This window comes from Hermetia illucens, chromosome 6 (assembly GCF_905115235.1).
Source record: "Hermetia illucens chromosome 6, iHerIll2.2.curated.20191125, whole genome shotgun sequence".
In the NCBI taxonomy this organism is placed as follows: domain Eukaryota; kingdom Metazoa; phylum Arthropoda; class Insecta; order Diptera; family Stratiomyidae; genus Hermetia; species Hermetia illucens.
This window is the reverse complement of record NC_051854.1, coordinates 48,511,403-48,534,898: the sequence shown is the minus strand read 5'-3', so window position 1 is coordinate 48,534,898 and position 23,496 is coordinate 48,511,403. Positions and strand designations below refer to the sequence as shown.

The 23,496-nt window shown below is 43.1% G+C and overlaps 1 protein-coding gene across 1 annotated transcript; it reads right to left on the bottom strand.

Moving 5' to 3' along the window:
* Positions 1-1,780: 1,780 nt before the first annotated feature.
* Positions 1,781-21,580, bottom strand: LOC119658810 (myotubularin-related protein 13). Its single transcript, XM_038066531.1, has 15 exons — positions 21,526-21,580; positions 21,255-21,340; positions 12,166-12,453; positions 11,888-12,107; positions 11,694-11,820; positions 11,265-11,639; positions 10,959-11,202; positions 10,596-10,901; positions 10,355-10,539; positions 9,893-10,298; positions 9,681-9,835; positions 2,788-5,976; positions 2,603-2,727; positions 2,435-2,517; positions 1,781-2,375 (listed from the first exon to the last, which is right to left on the bottom strand). Exons 1-15 carry the CDS (start codon positions 21,578-21,580, stop codon positions 2,283-2,285), a joined length of 5,937 nt encoding a protein of 1,978 aa, XP_037922459.1. The 3' UTR covers positions 1,781-2,282.
* Between the last annotated feature and the right edge of the window lie 1,916 nt (positions 21,581-23,496).

Sequence of the window (23,496 nt, the reverse complement as noted above, 5' to 3'; positions counted from 1 at the left end):
AGAGACGTTGGACCATCTCATTTCTGGCTGTACTGTTATGGCACCGGTGCAGTACATCACCAGGCATAATGCTGTATGTAAGGTTATCCATCAAAACCTTGCATACAAGCATGGGCTGATCACGGGGACATGTCCGGTTTACCGATACGAGCCGCAAGCAGTACTTGATAGTTCTGCTTACAGCATGTATTGGGACCGGCAAGTTCTGACTGATCGCCATACCGCACACAACAAGCCTGACGTACTGTTAGTTGACAAGACGGGTCGCTCCGCGTATATTAATGATGTTGCTATCCCCCATAATAGCAACATTGAACGGAAATACGTGGAGAAGAAGGTGAACTATGAGCCATTGGCTCGGGAAATCAAAGAAATTTGGCGTCTCGAGCGGGTGGTTGTAGTTCCCATAATATTGTCAGCTACAGGTACTGTACCTAAATCCCTCACGGCTTCCCTTGATGTCCTGGGACTTTCGCACAGTCTGGTTCAAACCATGCAGAAGTACACCATTCTGCATACGTGCTCGATGTTGCGGGGAGTACTCGACGGATTCTCCCACTGACCTACCACCGGCCACCACCACCAGTGCCCCTTTTAGTTTTTAAGTAGGTAGGATCGTCCGAGCCTAAATGCTTGGCACTTAGTGCTAGTATTAGGTAAAATCCGGCATCTGCCGAGATTGTGATAACTCGGATAATAAATACTCAAAACTTAAATTTTTCATTCGGTGGCTTGCAGTGCTTCTTTCTTGAGGTTGTGGCTCCTAAGCATGCAATTGATCCTTGACGGCGGCTCTGGCTCCCTGCGGCGACGTCGTCGAAGTCAGCTGGTTGTTGAGTTTGTCTCGCCGAACTGGCTGCAGTCAATTTGCTGTGAAATTATATGATGCCGACGACCGGACAGTCGCACCTAGTTCGTGTTCTCATCGCCGCTGACGACACACAAGATTTGAAGCACGAATTGGGCGAAAATATCACCGGGAAGGTAGTAGACTTCTGCAAAAATTGCAGACACACCAGCGTGCAAGGCCGTTAGGTAGGGCCTCGAATTCGAGGAAGGGGCAACGAAAATGTCCGCCGGTGGCACAGCTCGGGCCGTGGTCGCAGCTTTTCCTTGTACGAATGGGGCGAGTTCTTCGGGGTCACCACTTTCGAGGAAAATCTTGAGCTTTCCGCAAGTCTTTAATGCAACGCGATTCGTCAAACCGTTTCCTCAGGAGTACAGCTTGGTAACGATAAATATGCCTTCGATCGTACCACGCTTCTAGATGCAGAGGGAAGTTAATCATAAAAACTTTGGTGTAATTTCATAATTTAAATAATTTTATTACATAAAGTTGACGAGAAACTACACAAGTTTGTATCAACTCTTTTCTTAATTGAAATGTCAAAATTAATTTTTTAAATTCAATTATTATTTCAAAAATCATGGCCTACTCCGCCACGGAGAACACCGGTGTTGGCAACTATCAATCTGCGCCACAGGCCCTATAGCGATCGTGTATGCCGGAAAGCTAAAAATTTGGAAACGTTTGGTTGCGGTAGGACCATACCGGACGTCGATTGCGCAATACTATAGGCTGAGGTTTGAATCGTTGGAGCTTTATAAATGCAAGTCGTTTATGCTTCTATTCTCGAGCAAGCTTTATGGAAAGGTCATGAAAAGTTTTTTATTGGGTAGTGGTTGCAAATACGACGAGTTGATTGATATTTCTACGTATTTTAATCGCTGTTCGGCAGCACATAGAGTGTGCAGTCTTTCCCCAAAAATAAAACATTCATTGAAGTTTTTATTTTAAAAAGATCTACCTATTTATTCTTTTAATCGTATAATAAATAACATTTATAACATTATTTTTGATAGCATATGTAACACATTTGCTGCGATATTTCATTTGCTTGAAAATATTAAAAAAAATGTATTCTAAGTTTGAAAGTTGCTTTGCTTTCTCTTTCCTAATAACATTTCTATAAATGAATACATAATATGCACAGTTTTGGTTTTACACTGAAATATTGATAATAAATACTAGTAATACACTGACATTGATATTTCACTGTTATTTATTTTCCTTCCAACTTTTTTGATATTTTTCTCACTGTACTTCAATATATAAATAGTCAATATAAAATTTCGCGACTCTATTGTTTCCACAATAAATGAATTTAAAAAAATGTGAATTGCATTCAATTGCGATTATATGAATTTTATATAATATTATGGAATATGATATTGCATATGTGGTAGTTTATATCTAACGTTTCTATCGATTTGTATTGTTTCTATTGCAGACTTGCTTGGATCTTCTCGATCCATTCCTGAGCTAAAGCTGCATTAAGAGCATAGAAATTGTACGTTCGACGACTTGTTTTAAGCTGTAAATAAAAGTAAATATTAGTTGAAAACGCCATTGTCGTCATCGATCTTTGCTTACATCAAAAAATGCTTTTTCATCTACTTTTTTCGTCCCAACAGCAGCTGGTGGCGCTGGAGTCACTGACTGGACATCTACGAGATCTGGGGATGGAAACAAAATTATAGATTTTTTTAGATCAATGATTTGCTTTCTAAAGTCCCAGCTTTCCACATCTGTAACACTCACCAACAAATCCTTTGCAGTTCGAGTCTTCTACAGCATCGTAATAACGCAGCTGATGTTTGATTGAATCAAGTACAAACCATCGTTGCTTCCATCCTTTCAGCAATGCCCCCCGTTTGTAGAGGTGGCTACAAATGAGAAAACTACGTTACGAAAAGATTGACTACGAAAAAAATAAGTAAACAAACCCTTCGTGCGTTCGATTTTCTGCCACATTACTGCTGAATTGTTCATAAAAATGTTGATTGGATGTTTGCCCTGTAGTTGCGCTTGAAGCTATGCTACCATTGTCACCTTGTGACCTAGTTAATGTTGGCGGCACACCCTCGACTGATTTGTACTTTGTACAATTCTTCGGAACCGAATCGGCACATTTTTCATGATACGAATTTCCACAATCCATGCATCGAATGCCAATAGGACCCCAAAGTAATTTATCGCAATGGTTGCAATTGGTTGGCGTTGTGTATGAATGCTTCTCGAAACGATGTGGATGCGAGAAACTTTCTTGGTGGTAGCCCGCTAACCGCCCCCTCATTAATATCTCCAGGGTGGATCGTTTATGTAGTAATCGTCCATGAGATCTGACCAGAGCACTACTGAACGAGGAGTGTCGAGCGAGGGAATCTGAATGCGGCAGTTCAAGTTTGTCCCATACTTGCCTCCATTTCTGTGGTAGCAATCCGCGTTCAGCTTCTGCTTGCTTCAGTTCATCTAACAATCTAGTAAATGCATTCGGATCACATTTTTCTATGCTATCGTAACCTACTGCCACCACTTTCCTTTTCGGTTGCTTCTCATTGTATTCTGCTTCGTCTTCTAAGCTATCGTTCCCGACGAGTTCAGGATCGTACGGTGGACCTTGTGCTAATTCCTCATCGATATAAAATCGCCACAGTTCCAAAACGGCAACCGAGCTCTGAGGTCTCAACACTAAACGATCTGGGTCCGGGGAATACATAAAATTAAAAAATATTGGCGATTTTGCATTCTGTCGCTCGATATAATCAAAAACAGAATGTCCAATCTTTTGAGCATTTGTACTCGAATTACGCAGTCCTCCCGGGTAGATATCATCATCCGATCCAGTTCCAGTCTCCACAACGTGTCGAGAATTTAACGACCCACGCTTATCTTCTATGGTTGCTATTCCTAAGTCGAAACGTTCTAGTTCACAGTCAAATAGAAATGTGCGGAAACGACAAGATACACTATGATATGCTAAAAAGCGTAGATAAAATTCATTAAATTCGAACGCAAGCGGAAATTGCGTTTGGATTTGGAAAACAGCATCTAGAAATTGAAGAAAAGTTGGAGCGAATGGAGAACTTGAGCTACTGTTCGGTTTGAGGTTGCTTCTGTGCGCAAAGCGGTGTCCGAAAGCCAGCCACTCCTTTTCAATCAGAACACGGAATCCTTCGATTGTTCTATAGTACGGATCCAAACATAGTTGCGCTAGAGATGACACCTGTGCCGTAACATCCCATCCATCTTCAAATGCTAAGGTAACGCTGGATCCTTGCAAGTCGATAAGATCAACTACTGCTCCTGATAGCTGTAAAAGCCCACGTATTTGTTGCAGCCAATCTGATTGTTCCAGCAGCTTCGCAAAACTTTGATCTGGTTCTGTGCTTAACGACGATGGAAGACAAGCGCGCATTAGCTTCTTAAATGCAATTCTGGAGTGTCGAATGTCTGTATAGTCGACAGGAATGAATTCCGCACCCAACTCAGATAGTCTGGCGGACTTCGATTGAGATTTCTCGCCTAATATATACATCGGTACTCGGTGGAAGACATATTGATGATTATCACGTTCATCTCGTCCTATATTTTGACTACTATTCGGTTTCAGTGACCCCCATTTGCTACTTTTTGCTCCTGAAGGTCGACCCGTGAAATTCGAGAAAGACTTGACAGTATGGAACCCGGTGTTTGATTTTCTACTGACATCTGGTGTTAACGTCGATAAATCCGATCTAACCGACAACTGATGGTCATCTGCAGCCAACAGAAGAGAATTTATCGACAATGTAGAATCTGAGAGACCAAAAGGATTACGCATCGTCATCGTGTTAGGCATACTATCTATCACAGCAATCAAATATCTGTCCTGATCCTGATGCCCAGTCGAATCAGTTGAAGTATTTGTGGATCCTGGATGACCCTTAAGCATTCCAATAACACCTTTCGGATACGGAACGGCACCTCGTAGTAATATTGCACCCGATCTGTGCCGCCATGTTGCCAACGGAATTCTTTGGTTCTTATAGCAGCGACTCAAACTTTTCAACGACTCATCTGACATTTGATTGGGGGAAACGATGATCGCAGAGTATGTTCGACAGAGACTGTAGTTGCAGTTTACAGTTGAAATGCGAAAACCCGAATGACTATCGCCAAATCCCAGCCGCTGCCAGTCTTTCACGTAGCTTCTTTCCTTTAGTCTTTCAATATCCTTGAGGGTAACACGAGGCATTGTATCGGCATTTTCATCGGAACCTTCCTCGTATTCGTTCATATCATTGGAAGCTGCGTCGTCGAAGTCGATACCAGATAGAACATATTTCCGTTTCGTCGTGCCCTTCTTATTGAACCCTGCCTTTTTCGCTGTTCGAAGGAGCGTTTTCTTTGCGAAACCTTTCAGAGTTGCGTTCTTTTCTTTAGTTTTGTGTAAAGGAGTGTGCGCCACAATACCATGTGAAACAAACGCAAAATGGCCTAATTCGTTCGCAGGATGGCGAGCTTTATTCAACAACTTCCTGAACGCTTCAATAGTTTCGATAGTCACCTCTTCATCAAAAGCGATTTTGATCAGTTGAAACGTACATGAGCGCAACTGCAATCCTTCTGGAATAGTTTGATCCAAATGGCCCAGATAAATATCAGATATTCGTTTTTCCTTTGTTAATGATGAAACTGGAAACGCTCGGACAATACTTTGTTCGCAAGCTAATTGATCGCATGGCGATCCTCGAAAAACTACTCTATAATTTGTTAAGAATACAGCCCCCTCGGCTGGTAGTAACACACTTGGACTGTCGTCCCGTCCATCAGGTACCAAATAAACTCTCAGTGGTTCGCCCAATATTTCCTCACCAGTCAATAGACTTGGACTCTGGATTTTAGGTTTTTGAACGGGTGGAATACGTTTTGATTCTCGCGCTACCGCCTCCAACGTTTCTATGTGCATATGTACAACACCTGGAACCATTGTGTGCAAATTGCGCACATGCTCTGCTGTAACGCTTCCTTCAGTGCACACTCGATCGATGAAACGGCAAACCATTTTTGCGACAGCATTGCCGGTTTCACCGGGATCACTTTCCTCAAATCCTTCATCGGAATGTTCACTGTGACTTCGAGATTCCACGACGCTAAGAGAGGAAGAGAAGATAAATTATTATAGATACGATGAAGGCGTTGTTTGTGAGCTAAAAGCAAAAAAGAAAACAATGTGGCCTAAAATCTTAATTATTGTGATTGATAGGAACAAGACGGAAGCTTCATGGAAGTGAAAAAAACGAATTTTGTGAATTATTATTCACAAAATGATATCGACCGATAAATGCCATTGCACGTAGCAGCGCAGATGACATGTCAAAGGAATGCAGATAATACGATGCAGAGAGCCACAGCAACAAGGAGTATGGAGCTAACGAGTGGACCTAAATTGCAAACTGTGCAAAGCAAAGGAGGGTGTAGATCATCGGCACATTACAGGCAGCAGCAGATGTCCAGAGGAAGAGGAGGTTGACAGAAATGGACCTCAACCACTTCACAGGCTCTACTTTTGCAAACCATTTGCGAGAAAGGTATCAATTAGTGAGCCATCATCATCGACATTGAAAAGCTCATCAGCCGCGTCTGGTCGGCTATGTAGATGATGTGGCGGCGCTTGTAGATGGACGTACTATCGAACAGGCGCAAAGCAGACTCGGCATATTGATGCGACAGGTAAGCGGATGGAGGACTATTCATGGTTTCAACCTTGCACTGAAAAAAAACGAAGTAGTCATCCAGACTAAAAAGAGAATTCTGACTCTGCGTCTTATATCGTTCGGCGAGTCGATAATGGAGTCGAAACCAGCGATAAAGTACTTCGAGTTGACTCTTGACTTAAAGATGAGCCAATCAAAGTAGCAGCGAACAAGGCTGCAGCTGGAGTTTCGGCGTTAAGTAGGCTAATGGCAAACATTAGGGGTCTAGCAGGCGACGTCTCCTGATGAGTTGAACGCAGTCTGTCCAGGTAAGGAGGTATATCGTAAATGTCTCGCGAAAGCACAGAGAGGGGAAGCTTTGCGGGTGGCGTCTGCATATCGCACTGTCTATGATCCGACCGTGATGGTGATCGCAGGAGTGATCTCCGTTGTCCTTCTTGCTAAGGAGCATAAAGTCATATACAAGCGCCAGGCAGGTTGTTGCTCGTGAAGAACGGCATCGCACTCTAGATAAGTGGCAGCTCTCTTAATAATAATAATCGTTGGCGCAACAATCCATGTTGGATCAGGGCCTTGAAGTGTGTTAGAGCACTTCATTCAAGACCGTAACGGTACACTAGGAGGCAATGTGGTCAGTATTGCGCTCGCCCGAGATTATTACCCTGATTTGACTCAGGTACTCATTCACAGCTGAGTCGACTGGTGTCCGACGTCAAATCACGATACAAATTCCACTGCCACCAGCGAGATTTGAACCGCGACCTTCCGTACGACAGCCTTGCGCTCTAACCACTCAGCTATCCGGACACACAGCTCTCTTGGCAAAATAAAACTAGAGGCAGATGGACTGCGCGGCTCATCGGCATATTTCCTTACCCAATTTTTAAGTGCGCATGGAGATTTTCAGTCTTACCTGCACCAGATTGGAAAGGCGCGATCTTCGGATTGTGTGTTTTGCAATGGAATTGTGGACGATACTCATCACACTTTTTTTCTTGTGTAAGGTGGGATGGGGTTCGTCAGCAGCTCTATTTAAACACAGGGGATCTCTCTCCAGGCAACATTGTTGAAGAGATGCTGAGGAGTGCTGACGTTTGGGTCCTTCTCGTTGCTAAGAAGATAGAGCTCGACCGGTGGAGGAGCCGGATGGTAGGGGGTTTCTTAAACTGACAGTTCCCTTCCTCCTTTCTCCTGCCGTTGATGAAAGGAACTACCTGATTTGAAGGCTCCGCAAGGCGGGAGACTTCGGGGACTAGCCTGAAGTGATGTCACAAACGGTTCCAGGCTAGCTCCCTGACGATGGGGAGGTGTTTAGTTGGTAGTCCGACGACGTACCGAACCGGGAGTTCAACACTGTATGCGTAAATGTATTTGCAAAAAAAAAATCTCCACCCAACGCTACACTTAAGCGAATATGAGCAAATGTCGAGCGAGCTTTTGTTTTGGATGTGGGAAGACGTTGGCCAATAATTAAAGTAGGTGATTTTAATATGCGGGCTTTTGAAAGGAGCAGCCGGACAACGAGTGTGAGAGCACGGGTTCCGCCCGAAATAATCGCGGAATTAGACATGGTATTGAATGTTGGGATTTCATACATTTTCAGAGAAAGCGGCCAAAAAGAACTCTCACAGAGTGCGACGTGGGTTGCTGGACTGAACGGCAACGCTTCAACCGGATATACCCCTGAACGATATGATCATTGGAAGCCAACCAGATCACTCAATAGGTCACGGAAACATGCGATGTCCAGAAGATGCCTGCACCTCATTAGGCAACTTGCCAGCCGCATGTTTCTGGGCAAGGAGGCTTAGGGGGAAAACCCGGTAGCGACGGTCAACAAGAGGAACACAGACAGTTGTGAGCTGCTTAAAAGATTCGATTCGTAAAAGCAAAAGGAACTGTTTCAAACAGTTGAGAAAAGATGACGATATAAACCTTGGTGTTGGGCTTACAGTGTGTTAATGAAAAGGCTAGGGAAATCACTACAGGTGGCATATGCGGGCTTTCTGAAATAAATGGTTGCCACTCACCGCGTACGTCCACTGTATGGTGAATGCAGTAAACACGGTAGTGAGCCTGGCAAAGACGCACTCAATTCTGGTGGTTTCTGTACCGTGTTGCTACTGGATATCAAAAACGCATCCTATTTCGCCAACTGGGGTCGAATTAAAGGCTTTTTGGCCGACTTAGGTGTTATTGCATGAAAAAAGATAAGAAAAACCGAAGTGGTCTTAATAACGAACTGCAGAAAGAAAAACAAGGTGTAGATGAAAGTCGGTGGCCAGGCGGTCGTCTCTAAGCCGGCTATCAAATACCTGGGGGATAATAATTGACGCCAAACTCAACTTTAGGGAGCATCAGAGTATGGCAGCTAGTGCTATCGCTGCAGTTCCAGGAACGTTGTCGAATATCAGCCGGTTCACCGGATGATGCCTCTAAGAGTTTGCAGCGCTTTTAGAATCTTGTCAGACAAGGCAGTACTGGTGGTGGCGATCATGATGTCAGTCGACATTCTGATAAAAGAAATCAGTGTGCCATGTACCACCCCTCGTACTCGAGAAAGACGATCAAACCCGAGTCTGCAAGTGACCCATCTTAAGTGGCCCTTGCCACTAAGCCTCACCGGAGGCTATCTGGTATCGTGAAAACAGCCCTTTGAGAGCATATGTTCCAGGAGAATTCCTGGATGACATGTTCTTGGTCTGGTTATTTGTATTTGGTTCTCTTGAAGGAATTTTATGGTGGCTGTGGTTATGCCCAAATCGGAGGGAGACCTCTTTGTGGGCTCATACGTGCAGTTACGCTTCAAGTCCACCCAACTACTGGCCTATGCTGAGGATATCGACATCATGGCAAGAACCACCCGAGACGTACAAACTGCCTTCATCCAGATCGAGAGAATGAGGAAAAAGCAGACGATGATGTTTCTGCTTTTATAGTTTCACAAAAAGTGAATCAACAATAATACCATATTCAGCTTATTCTTCTTAGTATCATTATTCATATCATAAAGCCTAAAACAGAAGTTTAATACATTTTCTGGGGGCGCTGCCTAATAGACGATTGTATTTAAATATATTGCAGAAGAAAGTTTAGACGAAAATCATCCTTTCATCTGGTTTACATTTTAAAACACTTACCTGTTCGAAACGCTCGTATCATCTTCCAAATGGTAATCGGTCCGTTGAAATCTTCCTCCAACTTTCACATCCATTGGAATAAGTAACGCAACCATACGGTTGGCGTAATGAATTGCTTGACTATACAAGGTAGATTCTTCAGATATCACAAATTCCTATAAAAAAACAAAAATTACGTATTTCTCAATCGTAACTTTCCTCCACACACAAACCTGTAATTTTTCCGATTCCATAGATGGGGATAGCCTCATTTGTTCTGCAGCTATCTCCAAAGCTGACGGCTCCTGCACACGAGAAATTATTGAAGAACGGAAATCGCTCATATCCCGACTCGACGATGGGCTTAATTTGTTGGCATCGTTATACCAGGAGGATGAATTTTCTGCTGGCATCCGGGGCAAATAGAGTGCTTTAATTTGTGTCTGTACATCTTGATAGAAAGCGCCCTCCCAAAATTGTTGATTCTTCCATACAGGATGATCTTGAATGCAAGTGTAAGCAAATTGCATGACACCCGTACAAAGCTTCCGACAGAAGACTGTGGAAAGTGGAAGAAGTGAAGCAGCAACTCCGTGTTCATCCATGGAAGAATCATCTTGAAGTGCTCGATTCATTAACCTTCATAAATATTTTCATGATAATGCATTCAGAATTCTGAGTAGCCATTTACTTACTTGACAACTAAATCAAATGGTTGGTGGTCTAGCACAGCTTTATTTCCATGAACTGTTCGGGCGAGTTCCCGGCAAAGTGTTAGTCGAGCATCTCGTTGTTTCAACATACGTAAAACTGCAGGAAAACTTTTCCTTGCATCAGCGATTTTATTCTCAAATATACAATTTACACAGCTTCGCAGGACCTGTAAATGTAATCATTACTTTCCCCCATTTTTGATTTTTATAAAGCCAAATTCACCTCCAATCGTCTTGCAGTATTCAATACAATTGGACGTCCATCGGAGATGCTTTGCAAATGTGGACCCATTGGAACAATGCGAAGTGGATTGCGGATCGTTTGAAACCGTGATTGAAGATCATTCTTAGCTAAGCCCTCTTTAATAATAGCTTCAACTTGCGCTGAATCTATATGGGGCATCGGTGGCTGGTGTATTCGAGCGAATGCTCCTTCAGGTGGTCGTAAGACTTTCTGCGGGTAGACTTGTGGATTAGGGTTTTCATTTGTGTACAAAACTTGCGCTAATTCCTGTATGTGTATGTAAATCTACAAATAGGCAGATTATTAGTGCTACAAATCGTGCTAAGTCATCACTGAGCTTACCAAACCGACACTTTGAGCTTCAGATTTCAACAGATCATTCATTGAGCTATAAAGTTCATCCCAAGCATCACAGGGGCGCCATGGCGGTCCTCGTTCAGTTACAAAACCAGTAAAAAACATGCTATCCAAAACACGTGATAAAAATTCACAATCAACCAAGTCCCTGGCACCCAGGAACCCTGCTTTATGGAATGTTATAACAGGTCGTGGGTGGATTCGTATTAATGTTAAACAAGATCGGTAGCTACAAGATAATTTTCCATTTGATATTGAATGTATGTACATTTTTGTCGATGCTGAACTTACCCTTGCAGTAGTTGTGCAAACATCCTCATAAATACTGCTCTAATTTCCTTATCAATCATAGTCTGGGAACGGATCTCCTTCGGATTATTATTTATTGGGGCAAATGCTAAATCAGATTGCGCTAATTCTGGTTGTAGCACCAGAGTTAATGCAATTTGAGTAGTTTCCCATAAAGGAGATGGAAATGTGGCCACGGGAGGAGCTAAACTTTCGGGGATATATATCGAACCGCCATCAATATCCGCTATAATTACATCATAGACATCGGTGATTTCATTTTGCAATGAGCTGTGAACGCCCATGATAAATGGAGTTGGTGTCGAAAGCACTTCAATTAGAGGCGCAGGGAGAATGGGTATATAGACGTGACTGTAACTGGAAGGAAAAATGTTTCACTAAATCTTCTGTAACTCCAATTAGTTTATTTACCGAAATGGATACATAAGTGCCGTGAGCGCTCTACAACTTTCCGTCAATCGAAAATAGCTTTTCGAGTGGAAAAGAATTTTATGTTCGGTCATAACAGCACAAAACAGGAGCAACACATTTTTTATTCCTAATTTCAATAATGCCACATTTTAGCATTTTCCAAACACTTGATAAGCAAAAGTGTAAGCACATACCTAATTGTCTGAATAAAAAACTAACACAAGTTCCTGTTACCGGCAGAGAGGCAGACAACGGTGGTTGAAGCGCCTGCTTATCACTTGCTCCAATGGAAAATCTAACTTGAGGGCCTCCAGATGGTGGAACTTGAATGCAACCTAATATATTACCGATTAATGTTTCTAGAGCATATGGCAAGTTTTCAATGTACACAGTGTAGATGGTCCCCAGGCAATTCTAGAGGATGGGAATAATTTTATTTTTGCTCGGAAATTCAGAAAATTCGAATACTTACCCGAAAAGTTTCAGTGTAGTCCAACCTTGAAACTAAAACTAAACATTTAGGAGCATACATGACACTGTGGTGTGTTATTGTAGCCTGTGAGCTAAGGGACGTTATGCGTGCTGGTGTTAGGTTTTCCTCATCTTCGTCCACGGGTTTGCTGGGTGTTATCGCAACTGTCTCATTAAAGCACAAACATGCACAATAATGTCGATTTGCGTCGATATCGGTAAGAACTGAAACGAAAAACCGAGGCTCTTGTCGTTCTGTTGATAGTGCCCATCCTAGTGGCTGACAAAACTGAAAATGAAGTAAACATGATCGTATATAGCTTTCAAAATTTATGAATGACGATAGAAATGGGAAATTTTAAGCGAAAACAATTAGCGGCAATTGGGCTTATATAGAAATCTCCTGGCTACTGAGAAAATATTAGGTTGTTGCACATGAAATGGCCGATTTAGAAATCAAGTGAAGTTAGTTGCAATTTTGCTGTATCAAACCACCGCCAGCTACCGTTGTTGGTGTCGGATAATGAAATATAAAGACTCCTAAATTTGATCAAGGAGTCATTTCAGTTTTGAACATCGTTGCGATAACAGTGAAAAAAAGGAAAAAAGAATGGAAAAGAGCTAAGAACGTATACTTTTCCTATATGAGTTCAAACACGGTCATAAAGCAGCGGAGGCGACCAGGAGCATTAACAGCGCATTTAGAGCTGATACGGTAAGCGAACGAACCACACGGCGGTGATTCGAAAAATTCCGATCAGGCGACGTAAACCTTCAAAGTTGGCCACGCGTTTGCTAGTCGAATCCGACACTCGTCAGTCTGTGAGAGACATTGCAGAAAAACTGGGCGGACACTACTCGACAGTTTCCCTGCACTTGTAACAACTTGGAAAGATGAAAAAGCTCAACAAATGGGTTCCGCATGCCCTTACGACAAATTGGCAAATTTGCAGTTCTTTACTCTCCCGCAACAGAAGCGATCCCTTATTGCACAGAATAGTGACATGTGATGAAAAGTGGATATTATACGACAATCGTCGCCGATCAGCACAATGGCTAGATGTTGATGAGACACCGAAGCATATGCCGAAACCGAGCCTCCATCCGAAGAAGGTAATGGTGACTGTTTGGCGGTCTACAGCTGGAGTTATCCACTATTCTTTTTTGGCACCTGGAAAAACGATAAATGCACAGAAATACTATGCACAACTCGAGGAAATGCACCAAATATTGAGTATTCAACGGCCGAGATTGGTCAACAGAGATGGTGTGATACTCTTTGAAGACAATGCACGACCTCATGTATCCAGAACAACGGTACAAAAGTTGAACGAATTGCAGTATGAGGCGCTGCCTCATCCACGATATACGCCGGACCTTTCGCCAACCGACTACCACTTTTTTAAGCATTTGGATCATTTTTTCGCGGAAAAACAATTTAGGAACGAAGACGCTGTCAAAATTGCCTTCGACGAAGTTATCAACACCCTACAGTTGGAATTCTACGAAATTGGCATACATGCTCTTGAATCTCGCTGGGAGAAGTGTTTTGAATCGACTGGCACCTATTTTGATTAAATAAATAAATTTTTGTAAGCTTAACAGTCGTTTCAAATTCTCATCATCTTTATTTTTTTACTTTTACTTTTACGTTTTATTTGAATTAAAACTAAGATAAAAATGATATGTTCAGTTTTTTTTATAATTATTTATCACTTTATACAGCTTGGGTCGGGGACCTTGTGGCTATCCAAGTCTCATTGGAAGCCGGGAGCAACACTCGAAAGACGCTTCGTGGCATCGAGATACTTCCCAGGAGATGAAATCCGGACTCCACTGGAACATGTCGCTAAACTCGTGAAGTGCTGTGAGAAGGGAGCGTTACCACTTCTCCTCGGATGCGATACGAACGCCCATCACGAAGTCTGGGGAAGCAGCGACACCAATCGAAGAGGTGAGTACCTTCTTGAATTTACTCTTAGCAATAAGTTAGAAATATATAACTTAGGGAACACTCCGATATTTGTGATCAGCACTAGACAGGAGGTACTAGACATAACTCTAGGAAATACTCTAATGAACGCTATGGTCAGGAATTGGAGGGTGTTGGATGAGCCCTCTATGTCTGATCACAGAATATCAGATTCGACATTGAAGATAACTCTGGATTGGGAATCCTCTGCAACGCACTTGAGCAACAACATTGCCAAACTTCAAGGGGGCGTTAACATCAGGAGCAAACTGGAACTAGAAACAGTGGTGAAAAACCTCAACACAGTCGTCATTGTCGCTTATGATGCCAGCTGTCCGACTAAGAGAGTTAAGTCATCAAGGGATGTATCATGGTGGAACAGAAACCTGGCCAGAATGAGAACAGAGGCACGAAAACTCTTCAACTGGGCAAAACAAACCAGGGACTGGCGGAGGTACAAAAATGCACTGACTGCGTATAGCAACGCGATCCGGGAAGCAAAACGGAACAGCTTGAGGGAATTCTGTGAAGGGATCGAATAGATCACAGAAGCAACCGGGCTTTACAAACCTGTAGCCGAAGACGTGGCAATATCTTCTGTCTGTTTGAAGAAGGAAGACGGGACATTTACTGAGAATAAGGAGGACAGAGTACACCTGCTTCTCAGAACTCATTTTCCGGGGTCCTACCCCACGGTGGCAGGCGACAACATTCTGCCTGACACCCCTACAAAGAATAAAAGAGGTAGAAAGGAGAACTGGAAACTAGCAAAAGAGATATGATCAGAAGCTAGGCTAAGTTGGGCAGGGGGAACTTCTAAACCACTGACATCACGCGAAGTAGATGGCGTGTCCCAGCACTAATCCAGAGAGACCTAGGAATCATCTTAAAGCCTCCTCTGAGGGTGGTAAGAGGGAGCATAGCACTGGGATATATACGAAGGGCATGGCGCGCCGGGCAAAAGTGGTATTTATTCCGAAAGCGGAAAGGATCATTTTCACCCTAAATCTTTCAGACCAACTTGCCTAACATCGTCTGTACTCAAAACGGTGGAGAAGGTCGTAGACAACTATATTAGAACTAACATTCTAAAGCGTAATCCTCTACATCACTGTCAACACGCTTACCGGGCAGGACGGTCAACTGAAACTGTTCGGTATCAGCTGGCGGATATACTACGGGATGCCATAGAAACAAAAGAAATAGGACTGTGAGCGTCTTTGGATATCGAAGGAGCAGCAACCACCATAGTACCATTCACTAGGAGACGTAAGCTTGGTCACCTGAGGGCCATAAGGTTACATGACATGGAGATGAAACGAGAAAGAGAGGTCAAATATTAGGGAATTACGCTAGACCAAAAATTATTCTGGAAGATACATGTCGGAAAGCCACGAGGGCTCTAATGACTTGTAGGTCCATAGCAGAAAAAATGGGGTTGCAGCTCGTAGATACTACTTTGGATATATACTGCAATAGTAAGGCGAATGATTACCTATGGAACGGTAATCTGGGCAGAAAGAACCGAACTCAACACACAAGCCAGGGAATTACACAAACTCCAAACACTGGCTTGCGTGTATATCAGTGGGGCAATGAGGACATACCCAACGGCATCCCTGGAAGTCCTTCTGGGATTAACACCTCACCATCTCGCATACAGATGCAGGCAAGGAGGGCAAGATTCAGAATGGCCGGGAGTATCAGTGAGACGGGGAGCTGCCTAAACCGAAGGAAGATTGATTAGAAATAATAAAAAACTTGTTGTTTCTTTTTGGCTGGTGTAGATATTTATTCTTGGAAATACCGATATTTAGGGAACCACTTGTTCCTTTCATCAGTATTAACAAGTCCTTGTTAGCACTTTTTCGCTGGTGTAGATATTTATTCTTGCAAATACAGTATTTCGGGAACCACTTGTTCCCTTCATCAGTGCTCAAGGATTAGTGATAGCACTAATGAAGAGAACAAGTGGTTCTCGAAATATCGGTATTTGCAAGAATAAATATCTACACCAGCGAAAAAGAAACAACAAGTTTTCTATTATTTCTAATAATTAATCGTTGGAAACACCCCATAATTACACTCAGACGGAAGATTGATATTCTTTCTAAACGGAATCCCGAATTACTGATACCAGGGGATAACATGACAACGAAGTTTCACTTTGATAAGAAGTTTGATAGACGTTGGAGTAACAAGGCAAACTGGGAGGGATGGGACATACGGCTTAAACCAGCAAGTGATTACTTGGTACACTAGCGGAACCCTCACAGCAGAGGGAGCAGGTGCCGGTGTCATTGGTCGAAGGAGAATGTACTTGATGCCAATGGGTAGGTACACTAGCATATTCCAGGCGGAAATATACGCCATTTCACGCAAAAACTTAAAAATCCGGCAGCCATTGTGGGCGCCAAAGCGGTGCAACTAACGTTAAATTTCACTTCCGTGGTCGAATTTTGACAACACAAATTTGAAATTTCAAACTGGCTTCGCCGGCCCCAGGCCGAGGAGAAAAACTTGGAGAAATCAATGGGGATGGTCAGAGACACTTGAGTCAGGTTTTGCCCCAGAAACGAAGTGCATTCGTAGACGTGCCTGATGGCCTCCTTCCAAGCGGCCTTGATGTTATCCTAGCCACCCTCGTCTATCAAGTCTAGTTGGAGGGGACCCTAAGTAAGCATTTCGTCTGGGTGCTCTACTCAACTACTCACTTCAACACATCAATATACATCTTCTGAATTGTGGCAATCGCGTCGAGCGACTGTTGTACCGCTCGTGAGGAATCTTCGGTCGCCGAGGTATCAATTTCGTTTAAAGCGACGGATCCATGTGACGCAGTTTGACCCCGAGAGGTGTATTAAAGTGCGAGCTGCCGAAGAGAGAACTAGACTTTATGTTCTTCCCATGGAATACTGTCATCCATTATCGTAACAATGTTGGCTACCAATGTGGAGCCACAGTTGTTCCGTAGTAACAAGTCTTTGTACGGATTGAAACAACCTGGACTCTGTAGGTACCAGGGGCTAAACAAAGAACTACACATCTTCAACATTCCTGCAGGTAGCGTTTCTTAGGAATCAACGATTATCTGAAGAGATTGGAATTCCATCTCTACCGCCACGGTACATATCGAGAATCGAGGAACAGAAAACTCCATGTGCCACTCACGCACGAAACACTTTCCTGTGCGCAATCACTTTATGAGTAAACCCCTGTCTGCAGAAGAGATCGAGATGACGTATCTTACGAAGGAGGAAAGGCTGCAGATGTTCCAAATATTATCCAGATTTAACTATTGGTAATGTCAGTGTGGCCGGATAGCTGCGTGGTTAGAGCACAAGACTGTCGTACGGAATGTCGCGGTTCAAATCTCACTGGTGGCAGTGGAATTTGTATGGTGATTTGACGTCGCATACCAGTCGACTCAGCTGTGAATGAGTACCTGAGTCAAATCAGGGTAATAATCTCGGGCGAGCGCAATGCTGACCACATTGCCTCCTACAGTATACTGTAGTGTATCGTTACGGTCTTGAATGAAGTGCTCTAACACACTTCAAAGCCCTGATCCAATATGGATTGTTGCGCCAACGATTATCATTATAATGTCAGTACGACATCGGAATAAAGATGTGAGTTCGCACGGATACCACTTTGAGAGGACAAAGTGAAGAAAGCCGCCTATGATAACATAGCCAGGGTAAAACTGTACACGGCCATAAGAGAATTCGGTATTCCGCGAAATTAATAAGGCTGATTAGGCTGACCTTGACCAATGTGCGAGACCAAATAAAAGCAGCAGGATCACTTTCAAGACCATTCGACATCAACAACCGTCCAAGACAACGGGATGCCCTATCATGCGTCCTCTTTAATCTGGTACCGGAGAAAGTGATTCGTGATGCTGAAGTAAATGCGAGGAGTACGATCCTCTTTAAGTGCACCCTATCACGACCCGAGACCTACAAACTGCCTTCATCCAGATCGAGCAGGCGACGTGAGATCTTGAGCTGCACATCAATGAAGGCAAGACAAAATATATAGTGGCAACGTCAGCACCGAAAACCAACCAACCAACATCAAACCGCACTGGTCAAACATGAAGAATAAAGATAGGAGGCTACAACTTTGAGACCGTTGATAATTTCTCCTATCTAGAGTTGAAAATGATAACCGATAACAGCTAAGACGATGAAATCCGCGCACGGTTGTTGACAGCCAACAAAGCCTATTTCAGCTTACAAATACCATAGGGTCAAAGCTCTTACTGCACAAGACTATGATCTTGCTAGTCCTCATGTATTCCTCCGAGACTTGGGTTCTTTGCAAAAAAAGTTGCCAACTCTTGGCCGTGTTCGAGAAAAGAATCCACCGAAGAATTTTTGGCCCCCTACATGAGGATGGACGATTCCATAGCCTACATAACGACGAAATCTGTGAGCGATACCATGACCGTCCAGTTGTGGATAAAATCGGTCTCAATAAGTTACGGTGGGCGGTTCATTTAATCCGTATGGATGAGGATGATCCAGCCTGATATGGGGCGATGGCGTAGATCAGGACGCCAGATAGCTTTTATGGATATCGAATTGGTGGACCTTGCGCAAAACCGGGATGTATGGAGTTCCTTATTAAGGCAGGCTTAGACCGAATACCGGTTGTTGCGCCGTTTATGATGATGAAAGTGAACAAATCTTTTATTTTAGATTACATATTTCAGATTTTTGCAGGCAAGCTTGTCTCTTAACATTTAGAATACTAAGCAAGCTCGTCCTCGGATTGGCTGCTAGTCGATGAATTTAACTTTTCGTCAATAAAGTCGTCATACGATTCTTGGCCTGTATCTACTCTTTTCTGCAAAAATTAGGAATCCTTACATTGCCTATTGAAAAATCCATGATTTATCTGATCCAGAAGTTGAAACCGTTCTATTTTTTCTGTTCTTTCCTTAGAATAACAAGTCGAATATTGCCATCCTCTGCAAAGTAACTTTCCTCACCGCCATTAGCTTAGTAATTTTTTTCAACTGGACTGCAGTACAGTCTGAGAAACTCAATCCCAAGCTGCCTTTAAGAAAAGATCGCGGATAGTAACTTGTTTCCAGCTGGCTACATTTTTATACATAATAATTTCAATCAGCGGATCAGTAGTTTCCCGTTGTTTGGGAAGCTAATCAAATAGATTCTCATCCATCTCTCTAAGCTTTGCCCTATGAGTTGGGGCTCGAATACACTCGAAGTCTTCCCTGCTTGTCGTAAAAAGCAACTAAAGGGGATAGAAATTTTTGGGATAGCAGCCTGTAAATTTCGGGTTGAAGGCTCTATTGACCGCTGCGAGTGATGGTGAAATGCGAGCGAAATCCCGAAAAGTTCAGCACGGTGTGCGCCATGACAAAAGGAAATTTTTTATTGCGCTGGTTAAGGAAGTGAAAGATGTCGCCGAATGCAATAATTTCAGATGGAATTTCGATGGTTCTGTAAAGGATGTTAACGGTCGATTTTTCAACCACGATAACGGGCAGCTAAAAGGTGAAATGAACACTTCACCGAGGTTTTTAATCTTATCAGATCCGGTAAAGTTCCGCTATTTATGGATCAAATGGCTAGTCACCGTAGCAAGCGGATACAGACTGTTCTTCTAAGCAGAAGAAGAATCATCTCGGCTATCAATGCACTAAAACGGAGTAAAGCTGTTGGGCTTGACGGTGTCGCCATAGATTTATTTATCGTTGCATCTACTGGTACTACTGACATGCTACTTCCACTGATACGGAAATCTTAGGAGAGAGAGCGAAAGGAGATGATAGTTAAGATTTCAAAGAAGGGCACCCATTTTGAGTATGATAATTGAAGGCGTATCTACATGCTCCTTGCCGTCGCAAAGATAATGGATAAAATGATCCTGGAACGCATCAAGGTACATCTTGGAAATTTAATCGATAGAGAGCAGGCTGGTTCTCGTTCCGGATCCTCCTGCATTAACCGCCGAAACAGTGCGCAGAGTTTAGATCTTCGCTTCACCTGGTATTTATCGATTTGGAGAAAGTTATCGGTAGCGTGAAGAACGATTAGTATATTTGGCGTGTTCTACGCGGAAAGGGCATTCTGGAGAAACTAATAGTTACGGGATTTGCATCGTGATTGGATGTCGACTCAGCTGTTAATGAGTATCTGAGTCAAATCAGCGTAATAATCACGGTCGAACGCAATGCTAACCATATGGTCTATAGAATACCGTTACGATCTCGGATTAAATGCTCTACCACACTTCAAGGCCCAGATCCAATTGCGTTGAAGAACTTGGACGGCGCACAGGCCTATCACCCGTACGCGATGTGAACGGAAGGCGAAAGTGACATTTGATAGGTCATACAGGGAAGTGCGACAATTCCACGGTTGACTAAACTATGTAGTAGAATTCACTTTCCCAAGATGGCCGACAAGTGAATCCCCCAAATGTACTTGAGGCAGAACAGTAGAGGACGAGTGCGGGCATCTCCGGAAGTCTTCTAATTTCCATGCGGCGCAGATAAAAAAAAATATTTGCTCTAATTCTCATGCGTTTACTGTATTTTCAACAATTCTATTCTTTCGAGGAAGAATTCAGGAATTGTTCTTCGCTTTCCTAGGACCCAAAAATCATCATCGGCTATGTGATCCAAGACGTGGATAAAGGAAGGAATTTGATTCCTTTGCAGCTTGCTATCAATGGAGTACCGCTGCGTTTCGAATCGCACTCATTCTTACCATCTGTTAACTTTTTAAATTTTTAGTCTTATCGATGCATTTCCATGCGTACTACTCGTGACATTTGAAAAAAGATATGCACATTAACGTCAGATGTATTCAGTCTCTGTGCATTCTAAGTGCATGAAGCATTACTGCTATTAAAAACTGAAACAAACGTCATTGCCGCCATTCAATTATTCATTTCTTTTGAGTGAATTTATCGGGATCTACCAAAGAAACCCCAACTAGCACTAAACAATCGAACTGCGGTTAGCGATTCATGTTTCACTTTACGTAAAGCCGCTCAGTGTTCAAGAAGAACGCGGAAACCGATGCATATACAAGATTTTTGTTCAAGATAACTGCTGCTGGTGGAATTCGATTTCATACCCATTCTATTCCCTCGATGAACGGTGTGTCCGGCCAGTCTTTCTCCGGGAACCTCTGCAGGATTTTACCACTCCGTGTTTCAGTCCCTGAAAAGACAGAGAGAAAGTCAAATTTATGGCGCTTCAGCTGTGCTGCTTAAAATCCAATTAATCCCACAACAACCTCGAAGCCAAAAATTGATTACTTAACGGCATTCGTAACACTCAGCAGCAATTTACGACTGTCGGTGGAAAGTTCATAAAAAAAATCGAAAAAACGAAAATCAACTCACTTTCTTTTTCGTGGTCGTATCCAACGATAACAAAATAATCCGCAAGTCGGGACATGGTTGCGCCTAGTCGTCGTTGATGTTTTTCTCGGTTTTAATAAAATCTGTCGCCGCTGTCACACTGCAAGCGCTGAGCATGATCTTTGGGAGCATTTCGCGAGGACAAAGACAACAAATTCATGGCAAGCGAGGAAGCGGCGATGCAAGCGACCGTCCGCGATGGAGCCCTTGAGGTCAAAATCCGCGGCTGTTGATGATACGGAAGCAATTCTTTCCAGTCTTCCCCAGCTACCTAGACCGTGCACTCCGTTGAACCCACTAAACCGAATCAATATCGCACAACTCACAGCATTTTTGTGTGGCCAACCATTCGCATTGTTGCCACGGCACAATATCACACAGCATCAAATTTCCACCCGCTTTCCAAGAAAAATCAAAGGAATTTAGTATCCCCGACCCAATCGTTCCCCTGCTATCGGCCGCACCCCGACAACACTAGCTTTTCCGGGATCCCGAAAAATTATGTTTTTGACTCTTGACTCCGCTTCGCCCGACCGTATCGTTTCCGATAGGAACGCCTTGACAGATTTTCATTTACTCCACACTCTCCGCGATCTCGGAAAATCGGCTTGAAATTCACGCAAAGTATTCACACTTCCATTGAAACTTCACTGATCGGACTCACGACTACTGGGCAGTTCGGGACTTATCCAAATTATGTCACTTTTCGACGAAACACGGGTCGTAAATTTACGCTTCTTGTTGGAATGCCTTTCGCCCGAGGAAAATATGAAAGGAAACGTCAAGAGCCATAAAATCCAACACGACACACACACACCAGTGCCGGTGGAGGTGAATAGCGAAAGTACTGTGAAGTTAGGTGTAGTTTCAAAAACGGACACTGAGTTGGAGTGCTGGGTTCGCGGCTTAAATTCAAAATGGCAGGACGGAGTAAAGATTAGAGAAAAATTGTAAATTGGGAATAATAATGAAGTTTATGAAAGGAGAAGGGCGGTATAAGCCCAGTTAGCTTGTTTCCAGCAATAAGAAGAGATCAAGGAATGAGCAAAATAAGAAATCTTATTTTGGATAAGTATTAAAAACAATTAATTTACGGAAGTATGGGAAGTATATGGCTCCATGCCTCTGTCGATGTTCATAAAGGAAGCCCCTCTCGCGACTTCTCTCTGTTCTTATTGTGGACACTGCACCGGAGCACACCCAACCACAGTATATTTAAAGATTGTCCACCCTGCGGCTCTGTACGATGCACGCTGCCTCCCAGTACTGGAGATAAACATGTTGCTTTGGATCAGTGACCTAACACGCTCTGACCACATCCGAATTGAGGGCATTCGCGATTGATATCGGATTGCGGATGGCGTCATCGATAGTATGGTCATGTAATTTACACTGAGGAGAACTCATTAGCTAACTTAAACTGGACATTGAAATCGGTCCATCCGGAGTAAATCTTTGGCGAATGTGACTCGACGAGTCGACCCTGCAACTAAACGGGGCAAAGGCTACAGAGGAAAAAGATGCTATCCTTGTTTATTCGGATTGTTAATGACCAGACTGTTAGCAGTTTTGCTGGAGGGTTTGTATCTTCAAATTAACCCGTTTTTTTCTTCTTTTTTTTATAAGAGGTGGAGAATTACCAACATGTGACGTCCGATTATTTAGAAAGTTTTTCATGAATCAATGAATTAGCTTAAAGTTATCTATGATGCAGAAAAACGTGTTTCTGTGGAATATAAGTGCTAAAAATGAAGGTCACAGCTATTGGAAAAAAATTGGTAGAAAATAGCTATTATGCATTGAAAAAAAAAATGGAAACATAAATCATCCGACGATAATCCCCATTAAGGCCCCAAATTATTCCCGATTGAGAAGTATGAAGAAACTCAGCACATTAGGTTGTCGCAAGTCGTCACTTCATCAGGTCTCGAGAATGAAGTGGGTCAAAAACAG

Coding starts and splice junctions, on each gene's coding strand:
- LOC119658810 (XM_038066531.1), bottom strand. CDS start 21,580: ATGTCCCGACTTGCGGATTATTTTGTTATCGTTGGATACGACCACGAA. Junction 10,902..10,958: donor AAGCTCAAAGTGTCGGTTTG/GTAAGCTCAGTG, acceptor GCCTATTTGTAG/ATTTACATACACATACAGGA. Junction 10,540..10,595: donor ATACTGCAAGACGATTGGAG/GTGAATTTGGCT, acceptor TTACATTTACAG/GTCCTGCGAAGCTGTGTAAA.